Raw genomic sequence first — 22,499 nt, forward strand, 5'->3', positions numbered from 1 at the left:
GCAAGCTTGTCTGAGTCCTCCGGTGTTTCAGCTATATTTCTATACTGTTTGGTAAGTTATAATCACTTCATGTTTTTCTTATGCACAGATTTGACTTTGAAAAGAAATTGTCAGTAAATGATCTGTAATGCAGGATGACTACTTCATCTGAAATGTAAATTGTAAATGATCTCGGTACAATATCAGAATGGATATATTTAATAACAATCCAATAGCGCTGCATAACTGAATGCGCTTACTAGATTTATTCTGCCCATATTTGCAGTGCGTTACGGTTTCGGTTCATACCCGGAAGTTCCTACAACACCTCCATGTCCTGCACTCGCCTCTCTTCCGCCTTCTTCTGGCACACAGGAGTTTCCCTCCTGCTTCCATGTGGGCAGCTCTTCGACGGGCACTAGTCACAATCGACCTGGCTTTTATTTTCGCTCTAACGTTTCCATAAGCCAGGGCAGAGCAGAGGGTCTACCGAGCCCAGAACCATCCCCGCCGTCAGCCAGTGACATTGGCACATCGGGACTGGTGCACTATCGTGCACAGGTTGATGTGAGCGTTGGGTTTAGAAGCGTTTCCCCGCGGGTCCCCCAGCTTTCAGCTACGATGAGTGAATACTTCAGCCTGGCAGACTGTGATGTTATCGGCTTCGACCTGGACCACACGCTGTGCCGCTACCATCTGAAGGAGACCTCGAGGGTGAGTGTGCAGCGCGGGCAGCTAGACACGCACACGACACACGCTCGGAGCCGTCAGTGGGCTCAACGGTCACTGATCACGTCTGCGGTGTGTATGTGGGTATAGTATGATTAAATGCATATTGGTGCGCTCGGTGGTTGGATGTAGATGTGTGCAGGGTGGCGCGGTGCTCCAGATGCTGCAGTCACCCTGCATGACTCAGGTTTGACGTGATGTATGTGCAGTGATGCACATACATGTTTTGAAGTCCCCCTCCGAGGCCTCTGGGCAGCTACAAGCTTCTCATGTCAATATAGATTTTCTGTTATCACGGAAGAGCATCGGGATATAGCAGGGTTCTGTTAGTGAGGAGGCCTGGATTCAGTTCTGTGTTCATGTCACATGCATGTCTATTAGTCCTGTCAGTGCAGTAGGCCAGGCTATGGAGCCCCCAAAGGATGGCAGCAAAGAAGCTTTTCCTTGTTGGATGAATTGACTGCTTTAATTCACAAACATGGCTCCTTGCAGATGCGGTCATGTCTCTTAAAGTGCAGTAAAGACCACTGCATATTCCAAAATGAAGAATCAGATTCTAATTTTTCTGTAATGAGTAACAACTAGTTGTCTGAAATTACTTAATTAAAATTAAATCTGCACAAATATGTGTAATGTTAAATATGTATGTATTAATGTCACATATTATGGCAAAACCAGAGTGAATGAACACCTGTCACTGTCTTTTGCCACATATTTGGTTTTCAACCCATAAATTTGGACCTGTAGGCCTGTTGTCCAGCAGGAACTGGAAGCTGCTTTCAGCAATACAGCTCAGGTAAATCCACAGTACATTTACCAGCCCAGCTCCAAAGAGCAGATGCGAGCAGATGGACAATATTGGCAACTAGTTGGTGGAGCCTTGAGCAGTTTAGGCAAAAAACAAAGGGGAGTGAATGTTAGCCTTACATTTATTAGGTGGACAGAAAGCTTTTTTTTTTTCAGATAATGTGTAAATAGAAGGGTTAGGTGACTGGCCGATAAGTTTCTTATTTCTGACATATGCAGCAACTACCAATGTGATACACCCCAATCACATAGAATTGTGATTCAACACGATCTGATTTAACAATTTAAAAATGTAACAGTTAATGTAACAATATGATGTGATTGGATGATATAAAGGAATGAAACACAGTTTTATAAAGGAATGAAATGCAGTTTAATGAGTTTGATTATTTACTAATCAAATAAAATGAAGCCTTTTCACAAACGTTTGTTCAAGAGTTCACTATTTTTTCACAATTTTCTTGATGCATTTTTATTGTGCCCAACTGTGACACACGATAAGAGAATAAAGAAGAATAAAAATATCATTTTTGAGTCGGCCACATTTCAAAATATGTAAAACATCAAGTAATAAAATATACCTGATTTCATCTGTGCAAACATGTAATAACCAATGAATTGCAATTTTTTTTCCCCCCCAAAATTTCATCCATTCACAGATGCAGCTGCATCATGCCCAACCATGTTAAAGCATCAATACAACTTGGTTAATATTCCCATCCACAGAAATTAGGAAACCATTTGCTAAAACATTCATTCAGTTTGTTGTGTCAAAATGCAGCTTTAGAGATATACTAACAGTAAATTAGAATCTGTAAGCAGTATATTTTTCTTATGTATTACAATTCAGACATGAATTGTGTTGACTCAGTGAACTGGAAGCAAATTTTATGATCTCCCTAAGTGTCCAGCTTTCAAATACAGAAAGAGGATGTGTTCATCTCGGGTAGTAGTTGGTTGTAAGAAAAACCTGTTGATTCTTATTCTCATTCTGGCATTACTGTGTTCTGAGTGTTATTTTATGTTTGTTTGTGCAGCTCATCTATGAGAGCTTGGCCAGGTATCTGGTAGAACATAAAGGCTATGACAAGGACTTGCTCAACCTAACCCCTGCAACCTGGGATTTCTGGTGAGTTAGAGACAGCCCATGCACTACCTATGTCTTAAACAGTAAAATTGTACTCCACCCTTGGAAAATGTTTGGTCCTGCTAATATTGATCGATATAAGTTTTATCGCAAACAGGGTCTGTTCAGGTCTGACTCCCTCCTCCAAAATCCCAGTTAATCCTGAGGTATTGTTTCGTGACTTAACTCTGTTTTACTATGTTACTCAGTCCCCTAGTTTTACATGCTGAGGCCAGTTGTAATGGTGTTTTTATGCTGTATTTATAACATGCTGAATATTGTGTCTAGTTTTAAAGGACTAGTGGTGGATCTGGAGGATGGAAACCTTGTGAAGCTGGCTGAAGATGGAACTATCATGCGGTATGCTCTCTCTGTTGTACATGAAATACATTTGAGCTGCTAATAAATGTAAAAACTAATAAATAAAATAGATAAAAGTTTTATGTCTTGTTTGATTAGGGTGACACATGGAACCATTAACCTTAGCACAGAAGAGATCATCAAACATTACGGTCCTAAAAGAGAGTGGAAGCACTTCAATAGCCTCAATACCTCCTTCACAAGATCTGGTATGTACATATCTATCATCTTCATATGTAAATTGTGTTCATATCCATATTTATTACTTTTACTGTATGTGTCTGGCTTTTAAATAGACAACTGTATAATTTTTATTTCTTCACTAAATTTCATTGATTTGCAACTCTTATGTTTTGGTCTTTGCAGCAAAATACTATTTGTATGACAACTACTTTGATCTACCTGGGGCTCTTCTCTGTGGAAGAGCTGTGGACATGATGCATAAGGTAATATTTGTTAAGAAACTGAACATATTCCTAATAATAGTTTGTGTTTTCACCTGGAAATTCATATTAAAATGTAGCATTGTTTCTGTAAACAGCGTGGCAATGAGGTGAATTCTGACTTTTGGAAAGATATGGTTGCTGCCATTGAACACAATTACAACACCTCTGCATTCAAAGGTATGCCTTTCATTCTAAAGTGGCATTGTACACGCAATACACAGGATTTTTTTTTTTTCAAACCAGAACTTTTATTCTTTATTTTGGTCAGTAAGTGGTACATAACTTAACACATCCAATGGGACATAAATGTTTTGAAAAAAAATGCAGTTTTTATTTCTCATTCTGTGTTGTTTTGATGGTCACAGTGCTTATGAGAATGTGCTGATCTTTACTAACATATAGTACAACAGTTTTGTGTCTCTTTTGTATGTATATTACAGGACAGTTCTTAAACAACAGACATTTATAAAAACAAACACAATTAAAAGACATGCTGTAAATGTTACAGGCAGTTGTAGAGCACCACTTAAGATATCTTCCAATACTGTTTCATGTTTCTTAACATTGCCAAAGCACACGTAAGATGAACCAGGGACAGGTCAGTTTGAACCATATAGTTTAAAATTTTATTCAGCATTAATTAGTCAAATAATTTTTTACCAATTAGAAATTATGGAGGAGGCAGTTAAACTTGTAAGAGTTACAACCATCCTTTTCTACAATCTTAATTTGGGACTTTGTAAACGAATCTCTGAGTAGTTCAATGCTTGTATGATTTTGAGGTTTATTTGCATTTCTGAAATCACGTTGAGGCAATCAAGAACCCAGAGAAAGCACAGTGAACATTATCTGCTGCAAATATGCCATTGCTCTCCTCATCAGGGACCTGGACATATACTCTGTCACCAGTATGCAGCATAAGAACTGCACTGCCTGACATCTGATCCAGAAAGCCCTTGTTGTACTCATCATAGGTGAAAAGAACTGGCTCATCATTTTTGTAGAGGGCCACCAGTGCATTGGCACCATTGACATGCATATGATAGCTGAAATAGTAGAGGCCTGGGATCTGGCAGGTAAACACTCCAGTATGGACATCATAATGGTGCTCCCCATTGTACAGAACCTGGTTGAATTGAATAGGGGTTGCGGCTGGGGGGTAGGCTGTGGTGAGCACAGCACTAAAGGCAGACATGGGGGCCTTCATTATCTCATGAGGCATCATAACCTCATGGGATTTGATTGGCATGCTCTTTTCATGGTGATAGACCACCTCTCCTGGTGGACCAGGTGGACCAGGAGGACCAACAGGACCTTGGTGACCATCTTGACCTCTGGGTCCTGGAATTCCAGGTGGACCCTGAGGACCAGAAATTCCTTTAGCTGTCAAGCCAGCTGGGCCAGGTGGACCTGGAAGACCTGGATGGCCTTTAAGTCCAGGGGGACCTGATGGACCGGAGGGCCCACTTGGTCCCATGGGTCCTGGCCTTCCATCCTCACCACCTTTTCCTGGTGCTCCTGGGGGGCCTGTGTGTCCTTTTAATCCTGGGGCACCGTTTGCACCTGGGAGTCCTGGGGTACCAGCAGGACCGTGTTCACCCTTTGGACCCTGAGGACCAGTATGACCTTGATATCCTGTAGGACCTACTGCCCCAGGCACACCTGGTTTTCCAGTGAAACCCTGAGCTCCCTGTTCACCTTTGCTTCCCCTTGGCCCTGGCGCACCTACCAAACCAGCATCACCTTTGGGTCCTACTGGGCCTGCCTCACCTTGAAATCCTCTTGCGCCCTGTGGACCAGCTGGGCCTATAGGACCAGGAGCACCTGGCTGACCAGTAAAACCAGTTGGGCCTGGCTCTCCTTTCTGACCTGTTGTTCCTGGAGTACCGGGCCCTCCTCTACTACCTGGTATTCCAGGTTCGCCTGTTTTGCCAACACCTGGCATTCCAGGGGAGCCTGGCTGACCAGCAGGACCCTGTGGACCTTTAGCCCCCATAGGTCCAGGCAAACCTGGAGTACCATTCTGGCCTGGTTTACCTGGTGCTCCTGTACCTGGAGCCCCAGTGTGACCCTTTGGCCCTGTCATACCCATTGGCCCAGAAGCACCATCTCTTCCTGGTATGCCATCCTTGCCAGGTTCTCCAGGATAGCCAGGGGCACCAGGTTTACCAATACCAGGTTTGCCAGGCATACCAGATGGGCCCATTGGTCCAACTGCACCTGATGGTCCTTGAACCCCAGGGATGCCAGTACCTCTCTCTCCTTTGGGGCCAGGAAGACCAGGAATACCAGGATGGCCCTTAAGACCAGGCTCTCCCCTTGGTCCCATTGCTCCATGGATGCCAGCTGGTCCAGGTTTTCCAACAGAAGATATTCCAGCAGGTCCAGGTGTTCCAGGTGTACCAGGTGCACCTCTGGGACCCATTGGTCCAGGTGCACCAGGTGTACCTCTATCACCAGGAATGCCAGGGCTGCCAGGTTTTCCAGGGCCACCTGGTGTACCAGGTTTACCTGCTTGAGAGTAACCAGCAGGTCCAGGAGGTCCTGGTGGGCCTTGTGGTCCAGTATGTCCAATACCACTCGTTCCAGGAGGTCCAGGGGGTCCCATTGGTCCTGGCTCACCTGGTGGACCTGGGGAACCTGGCTGGCCTGCAGCAGCTAAGGAATACAGAAGTACAGACACCTGTGATTTAGTCATTTGGATAATACAATGAACTCGTCAGCAAGTAACAGGTATCTTTGTTAAATCAGGGTGGTTCAACTTGATGTTTAGAATTTTGTGAAGTGTTTGTTTGTTTTACTGAATCATAAGCTTTACTATAAAACTGGCACAGTACAGTACAGAAAATACACATACAAGAAAACAACTGACAAAAATGTAGTTGCGTGTGTAGTTGTGCTTAGTTCACCTCAAGAAAATAGGGAAAGGGTGTGTATATGACCAAGGAATGGGTTCATTTTTATTTTTTTATTTATTTATTTATTTTTTACTCATTGTTCCTCTTTAGTGTGTTACATAAGATGAGTTCATGGTCCTTGAATAACTCAGACTCTGGTATTCTATCCCCTAACCTGACTTAAAAAAACTGCCCCCTATGATTGTGTGGTGGGCTGTGAGGACGGAACTCCTTTTTTTCCCCAGGATAATCTTAACAGTACTGCTGGTCTGAGGTTCCCAACAAGCTTATGTCTGCTGCCATGGGACCCAGTACACCAGTATTTGCTTGCGCTATTCTGGACTCTTTATTTTCCTGCACTGACCATGACCATGAACATATATAGTTTGTGATCCACAGGTTGTCAACATCACCTTGATCCACTTCCTGCTACACAGTGTACAGTTTTAGAATGACATAGAGCAAAATTCCCTTAGAGAACTGTCTTAGAAAGTAGATTGCAAGCCTATCCATAAATAATTAGTAACTATAGTAAGAAGTAAGGTACTCCTTGGGTACTGTAATAAAATGAAAAACTAATCTACTCCTGCTATAACATTAAAAGATGTGCCGAATCGAGTCTAGAAACTATTATGCAAAAACAGCATCTGTGGTAAAATTTCTATTATTTATTGTTGGGATTGCTATATTATCAACACTATAGCTATACATCAGAATTCTGGATGCATCATTGCCAAAAGAGAATTAAGACCTGACAAAGAGATAAATCCACTAGTGTTGGCTTTTCTTTTAAAATAGTGTTTGGAGAAGAAAGTGTTTTGAGAGGACTGTGATTTTTGATATGATTTGACTAAAACCACACAGAGGATATTTTACCAAAAGTGAACCATTTTTGGCAGCCAGAAACACTGCAAACTAGAGGTGACTCTTCTGACCCAAGACCTAAACTACATATGACCTTCAAAGTACTTGTGTTTACAAATTGAATGTACTGCCAATATTTTGAGTTTGGTTATGTCTTTTCTGTATTTTTTTTGTCTCATTTTAATTGCCAAAACTGCCTATGTTATCTTAGCAGCAGAGATGCTGCAGTCAAATTACTTTGGCTTTACTGTTTTTTTGGTTTTTTTTTATATCACAAAGCAGCTTGCTGGGGTATGTCTGCTCAAATTGTTGACTTTCCGTTCTATTTTATGTCGAAGCACACGGTTAAACCACATCAGAACCTCTTCAAAAAAAAAAAACAAAAACGGGAGAAATAAATTCTCAACCATTAAACACAACATTTGAATTATTATTTAAATAAAAATCAAATATAGTCCTGGCAGTTACACCATGACCACTGCTTTGAGTTTTTTATGATGCATGCAAAAGTGAGTTTTCTTGTTAAACCATTATTTATCCATTGCAAAAGTGCTCTTTTACAGCTGTACCCCACCTCACAGTTATGGACAGTTCTTATATCCACAGCAGTTCAACCATAGCCTTTTGTTCCCAGCCAGTGAGACAGTGAGCTGGACCTGTTTACAGTTAATGAAAGAGGGTGGTACTGTAGAGCTTTCTCTTTACCGAGCTTGCCAGAATTTTAGTGAAAGGCCAGAGAAGTGGTGAAGATAATGATAATTTGTATAATGGCTTGAATCTGCACTTAATTAAGAAATGACCCTGTTTTTCTTGATGATGGAACATACTGTTCTATTTGCAAGGTTCACATTTTTAGGTTAAGTGATAAAGTTATGGTTGTAATTTAATTGGACTGTGGGTCAAGTCCCTAATTTAGTCATTGCAAGGTAAATGTATGTGTATGACTTTTTATGTAGTTACATGCAGCCTAACTATACTTTATTTGTAGATTGCTTTAATGTATCTTTGTGTTTCTCTTTCACTAGTTAGAAATAAAATCTAAAGGCATTTAAATTCAACTACAGTTACGACTTGTGGTGCTATTTTGACACCATTAGAAAGCAGTTTTGCTGTGCAGCCTGCCTGATTTGAAATGAACAATGGGCTTGGCAGGACTTTAGTTCTTGTACTACTAAAGTCTTTACTTTAGTAGTACATAGATGCAGGTGTGCTATTTCTCCTTTTCCAGTTGAACCATCTGTATTTGTATTAATTGCAGCATCTCTCTTGTCATCAGTGTTGGGATTGTTGCTGCTTATTTGTACATGAACAGTTCTTCTGAAAAAGATAAATATGACTCACCCTGACTCTTGACGGGATATGGAGTCTTGCTCACTTTTGGCACATGGTAGTACCTGTCAGGGGTTGCCTCAGCCAGAGCTAGGAGGACGAGGAAAAGGCCTGTTACCCTCAGGTCCATCCTGTGAAGCTAAACCTGCAAAGACAACATTGATTTATGCGTTCTCATGTTGACTCTAGTGACAGTGTGCAACTAAAGGACCATCTATGATGATATCAGAATGGCATGGCACATCTGTTGCTGCACTTTATTCACACTTGAAAGTGGTACAGTGTACAGAATTACTGTGTCGTTGGCGTATTGGATAATGTAACACTCCAAAGTCTTTCATTTCTAAGCTCATCAGTCTGGAAGTGAGCAGCTAAACTGTCAAATCCACCTGTCAAAAGATTTTTTTTTTTTTTTTTGTAAATGCTGTTGCAACAAAATTGGTGCCCTGCTTGTTCACAGTTCTCATAGACAAATTAGGAACCTCTCTTTTAAAACAATCACAGGCACTAATTCTGTCCCAGTGTAAACCCAGCTACAGCACATGGCTCATTGCACTTGTGATACCAACAAGCATCAGAAACCACTGACCCTCCCCTCACTGAAAGCCAGGCTGTAGATGGGAATCCCCCAATGCACTAGCCTCAAATCAGAAAAGAAATCCACCTTACCGGAAGGTTTACGCTCCAAAGAAACAATAAGGGGGCTTGGGAGGCTGCTGTCCCGGTGTGATGCTGTTATATCCTTAGTTGTGAAGTCTGTCTGTCTGAGCGGCAGCTGCTGCTTCCCAAGGCACTGGGCTTAAGGTATTTATACTGAGCCAGTCTCCAGCATCATGAAAGATCTACCTCACGTTGAAGGCCCTCCCTGCTCTGATGTCATCTTTAATGATGGGTGCCATGTCCTCAGGAGACCTGTCACTCAAGGGTGATGGTCCTCCCTTTCCCTCCCTGTCTCATTTTTTCATCTGGTTCTCTCTGTGTGTATGGAGCAGCAGTGAGTTCATCCCTTCTGGAACTTCTTTTCATTAATTACTCTCTGTGGCATTGGAGTGATCTAGCACAATTTGTGTCAGGTTGTTGTGCAGATCATAAAGTTTAAAACCTTGTACTTGTCTTGTACATCCAGCACCTTTATCACTGTTTGTGCTGTTTGACATAAGATTCACAATTGCTGTCTTAGTGTCCTTTTTATAACTGCTCAAACATATGTGTTTTCTTTGTAGTCTAAAAACATCAATTTATTGACCAAGTGGCTTGTGACAGAGTGTTTGTCTGGAAAAGTAAAGACAGAATGAGTCTGACAATATTTGCCTCCAGTCTGAAGTCTCTGTACCAGTCAGGCTGTGGTAGACTATATGAACCAGAGGGCTATTGCCACTCACAGTTTTGGTTCAGTCTTAGTTTAGTTTATATGCATTTCTTTGTGTCCATATTTAAATTTTACACAGTAAATGCTATCAGAAGGGCAAGTTTATGCCTTTGTATTGCCTTGGTGGTTTGTGTAAAGCTGAATGTGTTTTGCAGCAGTGATTCACAGTGCAGCTTTAAGACACCAGGAGGCAGAAGTGAGATTTTGTTCTAGTTTGTTAGCTGTTAGATCCCGTGTGGATACACTGGTCAGTAGTTCAGATTTGCTAAATAGCAGTATTTGGAACATACAACAGACCTAGTTCTACAGTTCACATATGTGAACGTCTCTGTGTCCATAGTCATCATTAGATAAGATCCCACAGTTACAGTAAGTACTAACCAGAATAACAATAAAGTTGTCTGTGTGCTTGGTCAACTCCGGCACAGAGTTTATTAATGAGCACAGAGTATATTTTTTGTTTGCTCAAGCTAAGACATTCTATGTGTGATAATTTAAAATCTCATTTCTTGCATGGAAAAAAAAAAACATTTTCCTGTGATCTCAAGTGCCTTGAGATGATTTGTATTGTGATTTGGCGCTATACAAATAAAATTTAATTGAATTGATCAGACTGTCCTATGGCGTGCACAGCAATATGGTATAAATATAAAACCATAATGTTAACTTGCTAGCAGTCTTCATCTTCCTTGCATTGGTGTATTACTGCTCTGCCTGGCATGTTACCACAAATGACTTCATTTAGAGGAATAACATGAAACCAGAATGACCTGCTCTATAAAACATTGCTCTATTGTGACACTAGTGGTCTTATCTCCACATTAAATAAGTACCTACAGCCAGCAGCTGGATAGCTTAGCTTAGCCCAGAACTTGTTGCTGTACATCTACTGTTTGCAGTATTCAAGACAATTACATTAAATATGGGACCGTCATAGATATGGCAAACAATTGGGGTGTTTTTGCTGTAATACCCATGTTAATTAAATGAATCTCAATTTCTTTTAAATTTTATAAGTCGAAAAGAGAAATCGGTGAGTCATATGGTCAGCCTCACTATCCATATATAACAGTCCTGATTAGTCCAGCCACTGGGTAAAAGATCTCTGGAAAAGCATTTCCCTCCCTTCGCCTGTTTCATGTATAGTGCCAGCTCCTCAGCAGCCGCATGTGAGTGCTCAATGAGCCATGGGCATCTTTGGTAAACTCTGAATTAAATGACAGAGTAGTCTGGGGGTGGAGCTGACATTTAACAACTTTCTAAGATGCAGATATGCCACAGCATCTCACCATGAAAGTGGTTGTGACCACAGTAAGGCATGACTGCTTTTTATTTCATTTAGATCTTTTGTTTGTTTGTGTGTGCATTCGTGCATGCGTGCGTGCGTGTCAGAATGAATACCTCCCTAATCTACATCTGGCCACTGTTAGGTTTAATGTAAACAGCCACTTAGATTCACATGCTGTTTCAGGGTAAGGCAAAGGACATAAACACGTAATTAAGAGGGAAGATTAACTGTATGGAAAGCAGTTGTGACAGTATGTTATGGAGTCTCAGTCTCTTTTCAGACACCTTCTGATGGTAGGGTGGTTGGTATTTCTGGGAAGGGTCCACTGTAACCATTGTTTTGCCCCTCCAAACATTTTAACATGTTACTGCTATTCTCCAGACATGACATAATGCTCCTTTAGTGGCTTTAATTAACTCTGGTACTGGGGTTGTCTCTCAGCCTGCCTCTGTTTTCCACTTTATCTTAAGTCATTGTACTGTATTCATATCTGTGTCTGAATGGTTCTGAAGAAATATATTTTGCACTCTAGCCATAAGTGCAGAGTAGACTGATCGTGGCCATTAATTAGACTTTGTTTGAGTGACATGTAGCTTTCAGTGATCTTCATCATATGCCCAGTTGTCATAGAACTGTAGATGCTCTACTGTTGTGTTAGTTTAAAAATTGGCACTTAAGGCATATTCTTGACTTAGGAAACAGATGTTGCAGAAACAGTCTCACCCCAAGATCTTTATAGTAACTGCTCAGGGGCTTTCCATTATATGATACGACATAAGCGTTGATGTAACACTGGTATTTTGCTGTGTGATCAAAATATGTTTAATGAATAAATAAACAAGATAACAAGAGCATCTGACTGGATAGTCTGTGCCAAATATAGGCCTTTGCTGGTTTTCATACGTTTTGATTGGTTCTAAAACAATGTTGTGTTTTGTCAATCAACCCTGTGCATACATCGCATTTGTGTGTCAGTGTGTTCTGTTAAAACGCATTTTGCCCCTTGGTCATCCTGTGTCTTACACCACATACTATTCATGATATGCAAATTTCATGTAGCCTAGTGCTTTCCTTGGTACTGAATGTAATTTGTCCTTGTGACGATGTTACAGGTCAACATTCACACAGTTCTCAGAGTAAAACTAAATGCAGAAGGAATGTTTACATCAATGAGTACTATATAAAAACATAAAAAGAAACCTCAGAAAGATTTATATCTCAAGAGTGTCTTGGTAACCTCATGGTCTAAAAAAACATGTAATTTTTATGTCATTGGTTTGGTCCTGACAGAGGACAACATACATTTTTTTGTTTTTGTATTTTTCTGTTTTTGAACTGTCTTGTCTTTGTTTAGTCCCAGTCATTTAAAGATGCCATGGTGCCTGAGAGAAAGGAGAAAATAATTGCAGGTTGATGTGCCTCAGCCAGCAGGAAAGTGGAAAGCAGGAGCTAAAGATAGTGTTTGAGCTTGGGAAGTGATGGTGGCTCAGATTTAACGTTTTAATAAACCAAATATGCCACTAAGAGGCACATAGAGCTTTATGAATGGAAAGACTGAAGCTGGACCTCCTGGCTGACTATTAACTGCAATTACAGTAACACAAAGACAAAAATCATGGTTAGAAACTTGACCAACCTGAGGCCAACTGTATTTAGAATAGCAACTCAAGGCCTTCACTGTCTGCTTCTTGACTTTCTTTTCTTTTTTCAGCCTCACAAAATCTCACCCAAGTCATTATAAAATTATGGAACAGTTGGTTTCATGAGTAAAAGAATTAAAGCCAAAGGCAGAACTTTTTTAGCTGCCAAATCAGATTTTGCTCTCATTTTAGGATTTATTTAGGATTCAGGTAATGAGTTACTTTGAAGCAAATTATCCTAATCAAAGCTAAGTGCTATAATGGCTGGTACTTTTCATTTTTACTGTACTTTCCACACCCACTCATAATCAGCAGTTTTTACAAGGGTGGTGGTGCAACCTGTCTGCCGTAGTAGCTGAAGATCTTTTATGGTCTCACGCAATCACACATCTTTGTCTTTGAAATGTTGTACTGAAAGAAAAAGACCTTTTTTATTGCTATAATATTCTTGCAGTTTTACAATGAGTTGTGACATGTTTTCAAAATGGCAGCAAAAAAACAAGTCTGTTAAAATGTGTATTCTCGATGCTTACTTAAACATCCCACACCCTTGGTAAACTGTCCCAATAAAGCTTTTACCATCTGCTGCTATACAGTCGGAACTTCAATGTGAATTCAGTGTTCAGGATTTTGTTGTCCACCGTACCTCAGTGGGAGGAAGACAGCTTTAACTGCTATGGGGCAGCCATTTCTGACATCAGAAGTTTATTCCCCTGGTCCTCCAGCATATCCGGGAAGCGCAGTGGACCAAGGCCTGTTGTGACTGACTGAGGAGGTGGTGTTAGTGGTGAGAAAAGGTGTTGGAGGCCAAACCCAATGTCTTAAACAGCTCCAACACCGTTATTTTTATGTTTTTCTGGAATGAGCTCCGGTGTTTAGCAAATTACGCAGAACTCACAATAATTATGGTGTACAAAAATGGTAAGTGCAACGCTGGCAGCCACCAGACACCATAGGCAAACATGTTACATCTGCATTCTTTTTAATTGATTTTGAGACACTATGGAAACTTCAAGTGACACCATAGAGAAAAAGCAAGATTAGATTATTGGTTGAAGGGTGGAGCCACACTGACCGGTTACTGGGGGCATGTACGGGTGCTGTTGTTGTTTTCAAATTCCTTTCTTATAAAAAACTTGATTCAGTTAAGAGATTCTAAGGTGACAACCCCAAACCATGTTTATCAGATCTGAAATGTTCATAGTCTCGAAACCTTTCTGTGAATGGAAAAAGTTGCGAAAACAGTCCATCAACTATACGAAAAAAGGTGAAATTCTGTCAAATCAGACAAAAATAGAAACTAAAACCAATAGTCATTTTTTGTATAAGATCAATTCAGTTCAGTCTAGCACCAAAATCACAATACAATCATCTCAAGGCACTTAGCAAAAAACAAAACAAATCCCTTATGAGCAGCACTTTGTGACAGTAGATAGGAAAAACTCCCTTTAACGGAAGAAACCTCCAGCTAAACCAGGCTCAGTTTGGGCGGCCATCTGCCTCGACCAGTTGGGGTGAGTGGATGGAGGAGAGAGAAAAGAACAGCAACAATAAACAACAAATAGACACTGTAGGTTGGTGGGGCCAGTAACTGCACATCAGCAATATACAGGACCAGGAACACCTGCAAAAGGTACAGAGAGAGCATAGATTAAGATGATGTTGGTGATTAACACTGTCGCCTCACAGTGAGAAGGTTTCTGGTTCAAACAGCGTCTTTCTGTGTGAAGTTTACGTTTTCTCCATGTCTGCATGGGTTTTCTCCGAGTACATTGGCTTCCTCCCACATGCAGGTTAGGTTGATTGGCGACTCTAAATTGCCTGTGTGTGAGTGTTTGTCTCTACTGTATGTGTCAGCCCAGGAGGTTGGTGATCTGTTCCATTCCTCTCACCCTGTCTCATCTGTCATCAGCCCCCCTGTAGTAATAAGCAGTATAAGCAGCAGGTTATGGTCAGTTGGATGTATTAAGCTGCATATGCTGTCGAAAAAGCACCACAGTACAATTGCTGTAGTGCTGCGTGTGTGTTGTTTTCCAAGCCTATGTGTTACAGAAAACAAGTATCAAGTTGTCAGAAGATAGTACAAACATCTGGTTCTCTATAAGTTGCATTTAAAAATCCAAATGACAATTGATTCTTATCTGAATCAATAGTCTAAGAATAGAGGGAGTCATGTCAGATTGAGAGACCTGCTGAAAGTAACTTGTGATTTGCAGTATATAAACAAAAGTGACTGGCATGTGTGTGGCAGAAAGGAATCCTTTTAACATATGACTGAACTTTCTCACTGCCAATAATAGTCTTACCCCAGACCCTTCACCCTGAATATTTACTATAAATGGACAGTAATGTACTGTCCTGGTATACATATAATTGCTGTAAGAGGTCTTTATGGAGGAGTGAAGCCAGTGCTTATCGGGCCCGGTGGCTTGTGTCCTAAATATACTGGAATCTGTGTGGATTTCCCTGCCCAGGCTGCTCTCCTAGCTCAGGTCTGTTGTTGTTTTTGTCGGTTTCTATTTTATTTTAGGTGTTGGGCTGGGAAGGATCCCTGAGAACCATTCTTAGCACTTTGGGAAGAATGTGTAAGGAAGTTCAGAAGCCCTTGGCTCTTTTTTCCCTCTCCATTCCAAAGAAACCCAGCATCCCTCAGTGGAAATGAATAAGTCACGAATAGCATTTATCTCACGAGCTGTATAAATATCTGTGGTTTATTCTTACCACAGCTGATGAATAGATAGTGCTAACTGACATAAATTCAGATGTTGTAAAATGTATTATCCCCATTAGAATGACCTAAATAAGACTTAATATGCAGTCCTAAAGTAAATATGCATAGAGCAAAACTAGCTCATTAGTGTTTTTGATTTTATCAACATTGTTGTGAAAAGTTTCAAATGGTTCCGTAGTTCCCATGTAGCTTTTGGCTACAGTCAGTTAAACTGTTCAAAATGTGAAAAAAACACATCAAAGTATGTGTTGTTTGCAGGGTACATGAAAAGGAACACAGTGAGGCCATGGAAGAATGATACAAAGCACAGGCACTGTAATCTCTGCTGTGCTAAGACTTCTAAACACAGTCTGAGGGTTCCTGTTCTTCCCAAAATGGGGGCTTTATGTTCCCAAAAGTTACTGTTTTATGGCCTTGAGTCTTACGCTGTTGACACCAACATTGAGTGGTATAAATCACAAGGTATTGTGCTACACTTTTGTGGATAACGGTAGAAGTGGAACAAAGATACATTATGTTAGGATTATGTCAGTTGTGTATGTGTGACAACAGGAGGTTAACTTGGCTACTAAATGTCTCAGCCCTCTTTGCCAGCTTTCTATAATTTGTGCCTGAGCAGATTGCAGCGAAGTCTTGTAGCTCCTGAAATTTTTTCTTCTTTAATTTATTTTTGACAACTATTGCTTTATTCACTTAATGACCTGTGGATATTACTGTGGGGAAAAGAATGTACACAAGAGATGACCTCCTTTAGGAGATGGAGATACAAACCTTTCTTACCATCCATCATCATGGATGATATAATTCTCTACTGAACAAAAGTGATGAACTGGAGGCACTGGTTAGGCCCCAGAGAGCATTTCATGAATGTAGCCTAATGTGTTTCACTGAGACCTGGTTTGATCAAAACATTGAAGACTCCTGTGTGGATGTGCCTGACTTCACCCTGGTATGTGTAGACAAAGATGCTGAGGCAAGTGGGAAGGCAAAAGGTGGAGGACTGGCTTTATTTCTAAACAAAAGGTGGGGTTACCCTGATCATATTACTGTCAAGCAAAGGACATGTTGTCAGTACACTGAGCTTTTCTCAGCTGGTCTCAGACCTTATTATGTTCCCAGAGAGTTCAGTCATATCATCACAATTCTTGTTTCAGCCAAGAGCTAATTCTAATGCTCCATGAGACTGTTGCCGGGATACAAACTCAACATTCTGAGGCCTGAGAAAATTATATCTAATTATATCAGGAGATGTTAACCATGTGACTCTCACCTGAGTAGCTTTTCTCAGTTTGTCAGCTGTCCTACCAGAAAAAATAAAACACTGGATCTGCTGTATGCAGACATAATGGATGCCTATACCTCTACTACCTTACCATCACTCAGCAGGTTAGATCACAACCTGGTCTTACTGCAGACCTGTTCTAAACCCCATCACAGTCAGGAAATAGACATCTGAGGCACTTGAGTCTGGGTACTGTTTCCCTAATAAAAAACCCTGGATCACTAGTGACATCAAGGAAATCCTTAACCAGATAAAGGACGCCTTTAAAGATGGAGACAAAGAAATGGGTGAAGTGGACAGAACCAATGAACTTGACAAGTCTGACACTGTCGCAATTGCCCCAGCCTTAACCAGCCATACCCCCTGATTCTTCCTCAGTGTCTCCTCCTCCAACACCTCCTTCTCTCTGTGCATCTCCACCTCTGCAGCTATGCCCACTCCTTCATGGCATGCCCTACCATCTCTCACAGTAACAGGTTAAGCTTCAGTTACAAAGACTGTACTGTGAGTAGGCAGCTGGTCCAGATGGTGTATGTCCAATGCTGTCCAACTGTGCAAGCCTCTACAGAGCATCTTCAACCTGAGTCTACAGTTGGGGAGGATCCTGGCTCTGTGAAAAACAGCTTGTATTGTTCTGGTACCTAAAGTAAAGTGTCCAGCTGATCTTAATGACAACGAAAATTACGTCCCATATTATGAAGGTCCTGGAGAGGAGGATTCACCGCCTACTAAGACTCGAGGTCAAAACGCAATAGATCTCCTGCAGTTTGCTTAGAGATAAACATGCTGGTGTGGATGATGCTGTCATCTGCATGCTTCAGCATGTTTTGTCACATCTGGAAGAACCTGGAAGTTATGTGAAGATTGTTTGTTTTTTTTTCATTCAATACCATCCAACCAATCAACCTCAGAGACATGCTCAAAGGGATGGGAGTGGATCCCTCCTCTGTTTCTTCGATCATAGATTACCTGACAGAAAGGCCACAGTTTGTTTGGGCTCCACAGGGGACTGTTTTGGCTCCATTCATGTACACACTGTACACAACAAACTTCACGTAAAACTAAGTGTTATCCCATTCAGAAGTATTCCAATGATATTGCTATTGTTGCTGATATCAGAAATGGACAGGAAGAGGAGTACAGAGGCTTGATAAAATCTTTGTGACCAAGTCACAAAAACTGCCTCCTACTGAACACCTCCAAAACCAAGGAGATAGTAGTGGATTTTCAAAGGTCTAAGCCCTTTCCTTATCCAGCCAGCATCTGTGGAGCAGATATTGAAATGGTGCCATCCTACAAATATCTAGTGCACCTCAACAAGAAATTGGACTGGTCACTGAACAGAGATGTTATATTTAAAACAGGCAGAGACAGTATTTCCTCCTAATACTGGAGGTCCTTAGGCATCTGCAGGAAGATGCTGTGTTTTACCAAACTTTGCTAGCAAGTGTGCATTTTTATGTTGCAGTGTTCTGGGGAAGCGGCATGATTATTTATAGGTACTTCTGAACCAGGAGCATGCAGGAGCGCTCATGCACACTCCGCTCCTGTCTATACATCTGGCTAATGTCTGCTCCCTCACTAATAAAATGGATGAGCTGCTGCTTCTCAACACCAAAAACTCGGACTTTGGCAGATCCACTGCTCTCTGCTTTACTGAAACCTATGTCAGTGGACGCGTCTCAGTGAGTGCATTTATGGCTTCCAGGGTTTTAGTTTTTTCAAGTGGACTGCTGCACCGAGCACATGACAAAACGAAGGGAGAAGGAATCTGCTTCTGTGTGAATGGACAATGGAGTCAAAAGCTGGAGTTACAGGCCTGCTTTGACTGCACTGATTGGAGTGTCTTTGGAGCTGCAGCCACTGACGCTGTGCCATCCCATATCAGTTTTTGTGATGACGTGTTTGCAGACCAAGACCTTCTGCACATACAGCAACAACACATCATGGTTCACACCCATCCTCAGGAAACTGAGGGAAGGCTTACAGAGGTGGCTGTGGCTGAGGAGGTAGAGCAGGTCGACCATGAACCCATGGTGGTTCGATCCTTTTAACATGTGCCAAACATTGTGCCAAAACGGTTGGCTATATCTTCAGGAAATCAGTATGTTACAAATGAAGATTCTTGCTCTGGAATCTGAAGAAGGACACACTCCTGTTCAGCCCTTCACCTGAGTTTCTGGCTGGTCCTTCGCCTGAGCTCCAGACCGATCTCTCGCCTGTGCTCCCAGCTAGCCTGCCAGAGCCCCCAGCGAGAAAGCTAGAACCCCTTTCATCGAAAGTATTTCATCTGCACTCACATTTTTTACTAGTTGCTGTTTCCTGTTTTGATTTTTGTATACATACTTTTAACTTGTCTTTTATTTCTGTAAAGCACTTTGAATTACTCTGTGTATGAATTGTGCTATATAAATAAACTTGCCTTGCTTACCTAAGCAGAACTACAGTGAGAGGTTAACTTTGCATCAGTTTGGAGCAGCCTGCAGCACATGACTACAGAAGACCATCCTCCCACTCTGAGGAAAACCTTAGACTGACAGATGACCACTTCTATTGCAGGTTTAAAATGGTCCCTTTCCACCTTTCACTCGTGAATGGACTGCAGCTCTTTCAGAGACAAAAGATCAGGAAGACTTCAGGCCCTAATGATGTGTACCCCTCTTGCCTGAGAGTCTGTGCTGACGAGCTGTTTTCAAATATCTTCAACCAATGTCTGGAGCTATGTGAAGTGACCTCCTGTTTCACATGCTGTCCCCAGGAAGCCCTCCATCACAGGATTAAATGACTACAGGCCTGTTGCCTTGATGTCTGTGGTCATGAAGTTTTTTGAAAGACTGATGTTGAGCCATCTGAAGGACATCACAGGCCCCCTAATGGACCCACTGCAATTTGCCTACTGGGCAAACAATGCTATCAGCATAAAATGCACTACATCCTGCATCCCCAGGGACATATATGGCGATCCTGTTTGTGGATTTTAGCTCAGTAATCAACACCATCATCCCTGAAATCCTACTCACTCAGTTCACAGTGCCAGCCTCCACCTCTAAGTGGATCACCAGCTTCCTGACTGACAGGAGACAGCAGTTGAAGCTGGGGAGCATCACATCCAGGACTCAGACCATCAGCACTGGCGCCCCCTAGGGGTGTGTTCTCTGCCCATTGCTCTTGTCCCTCTACACTAAAGACTGCACCTCAGGAGACCCTTCTATGAAGCTCCTAAAGTATGCAGACGACACCACAGTCATTGGTCTGATCAAGGACAATGATGAGTTCGCATACAGGCGGGAATTGGAACAGCTGGTCTGCTGGTGCAGTCAGAACTATCTGGAGCAAAACTCACTCAAGACTATGGAGATGATAGTGGATTTCAGGAGAAGTCCCCCAACTCCCTCTCCTCTCACCAACCTTAACACCACTGCATCTACTGTAGAAACCTTCAGGTTTCTGGGATCCACAATTTCCCTTGACTTGAAATGGACCTCGCACATAGACCATATCAGGAAAAAGGCCCAGCAATGACTTCCTACAGCAGATCAGGTTTAACCTGCCACAGGAGCTATTGGTCACCTTCTACACCATCAGTATACAGTCCTCTGCACTTCAAGCACTGTCTGGTTTGGATCAGCCATCAAACTAGACAGGAACAGACTGTCTAGTGATCCGTCATCTTAAATGAGTGGTGCTCCCACACTAGTGACTACAGGCATTTCTTTGATGGAAACAAAGCTTTGCTGTTTGGTCCATCTGCCATAGTTAATCTAGTGTGTGTGTAGTAGCCTCCGTGTCTCTGATAAGCATGGTACTTTAACCCTCAGGAGTCAACGAATGTGTCCGCGCGTTTTGTGGCATCTTCTCGTGATAACACCAAAATGAACTTAAATGACTCTGTCAGTTTTGATCGTACAGATAAGAGCAATATATCATTTGAATCTGTAAAGGGTCTAGTTTACTTGTATCCACTCATAATAACAACAAAACACTGTGCTTTTGTAAAATAAAGAAAGCAGTGACAGTGTGTGCTCTCTGTCTTCTCTGTCACCTGTCTTCACAGACAGGTAAGTAAAGCAACCTGAATCTCAGCGAACACTTGCCTGAAAGACATGAGAAATACTGTATATGCCTACAAAGCTTGAAATGTCTTCTTTTGAATGAAACAATTCAAGTCGAAAACAAATCCCCTCTTTTTATGTAAACTGTATGAAAGTAAGGAACGGCATGGTTTCTCCTGTATCACTTCATTACAGCTAATTTAATCCCGCCTCGCACTGAGCGCACTGTTCATATGGAAATGATCTGAGGTGAGCCAGGTAATTATGTGCACACCCCCAAGAAATGGCATAAAACATCAAGCTTCATTATAGAATCTGTGCATTTGGATGATGGCAGGCTACGGGGGTGAAGAAGCGCTTGAGATGGTTCTGGACAGTGGCGAAGAGTTTACTTTCTCGTCAGAGGAAAAATGCGACTCAGATGACGAATGTTTGCATCTGCATTGCATTGCAGTAATTCCCTTTCAGCCACATTCCTGACTCATTATGTGGGTCTTTGTCTTCTCTGGTGAATCACATGATTATTCATGATCATGCACGCCTTCCTGCATATGCCCTTTCTACAAAAAAGGGCCTTAGAAATGTCTAATCAGTGTATTGTTTTCTGTGAATGAGGGAACAAGTCGATTTTCACATCATTTTGAAGCAAAAACTCTAGGCTACAAAATCCAGTTCTCAAAAGTCTCGTGAACCAATGTTCTGTATGTGTTTTATGGTCTTATTTCAATGACTAGTTTTTCACTAACTATGGATAAACACTGTTTTCTCAAAAACACAAATATTGTATAAATAGACCCCAGAGGGTTACTTGGTCCCATAATGGTTATAAACATGTACATCCAAGTTAAAACATACTAATATGCTTCAAGTCTTTTATGTTGCAGGTAGCATGTATAGCCTCATATGTATGTGATCAAGCGTCCAGCACCACATATTGTGCAGGTGAATTTGGATTTTGTGACGAAAGTTGAAGTCCTTAAAACTTTTTTGATGTGAAGGTCATTCACCCAATGCTAATAAAAATATTCCTGCATCATTTGGTGAATTATTAGATTTGACCTAGCAGCCTGTCTGTAGAACTGTAATGACCACTGGTTAGGTGACCTTGGTCACCCCTTCTCTGCGCTGTAATTACTGAGGATATCAAAGCCACATGCCAATGGGCCGTTGGCACTGTGTATAGAGACACACACATTTCATATAACATATACTCAAAGGAAAAATGCTGCTGAATGACGGAGTAGAACAAACGAACTGATTTTATACTGACTGTTTTTTTAAACCACCAGATTTGGTTTTGGTGCAAAAAGCATTTTATTATCAACATGCACATGTTTAACTTTGCTGTCACAGAGAATATGTCCAAGAAAAGATGGAGCCACTGAAGAAAAGTAATGCCTAATTTTCTCAGTAAAAGAGGGGACAACCTTGGTAAAGGGACATGTGCACTGGTTTTATGGTAATCTAGCAAATCCAAAATAAGACATCTTTAAAGTCAGCAGTTTCATTTCAAACATGGCATTAAGCTGCAAAAATACCAGAATGTTCTCATCAAATACACCACGTTTCTGACCACTCATTCACTTCAGCATCCTCTGTT

At 41.5% G+C, this 22,499-nt stretch overlaps 2 protein-coding genes across 2 annotated transcripts in view; one reads left to right on the top strand and one right to left on the bottom strand.

The window, feature by feature from the left end:
• The first annotated feature begins 286 nt into the window (after window positions 1–286).
• Window positions 287–22,499, top strand: part of nt5dc1 (5'-nucleotidase domain containing 1) — a 47,475-nt gene continuing 25,262 nt past the window's right edge. The window contains exons 1-6 of the mRNA XM_026318157.1: window positions 287–693; window positions 2,553–2,644; window positions 2,930–3,001; window positions 3,101–3,210; window positions 3,368–3,447; window positions 3,543–3,624. Of these exons, the coding sequence (XP_026173942.1) occupies window positions 601–693; window positions 2,553–2,644; window positions 2,930–3,001; window positions 3,101–3,210; window positions 3,368–3,447; window positions 3,543–3,624 (529 nt within the window). The 5' untranslated portion in view covers window positions 287–600. The remainder of the gene's footprint in view (window positions 694–2,552; window positions 2,645–2,929; window positions 3,002–3,100; window positions 3,211–3,367; window positions 3,448–3,542; window positions 3,625–22,499) is intronic.
• Window positions 3,755–9,360, bottom strand: col10a1b (collagen, type X, alpha 1b). Its single transcript, XM_026318156.1, has 3 exons — window positions 9,207–9,360; window positions 8,550–8,682; window positions 3,755–6,105 (listed from the first exon to the last, which is right to left on the bottom strand). The coding sequence occupies exons 2-3, from the start codon at window positions 8,665–8,667 to the stop codon at window positions 4,250–4,252; spliced, it is 1,974 nt and encodes a 657-aa protein (XP_026173941.1). The 5' UTR covers window positions 8,668–8,682; window positions 9,207–9,360; the 3' UTR covers window positions 3,755–4,249.

Source organism: Mastacembelus armatus, chromosome 24 (genome assembly GCF_900324485.2).
Source record: "Mastacembelus armatus chromosome 24, fMasArm1.2, whole genome shotgun sequence".
Lineage (NCBI taxonomy): Eukaryota > Metazoa > Chordata > Actinopteri > Synbranchiformes > Mastacembelidae > Mastacembelus > Mastacembelus armatus.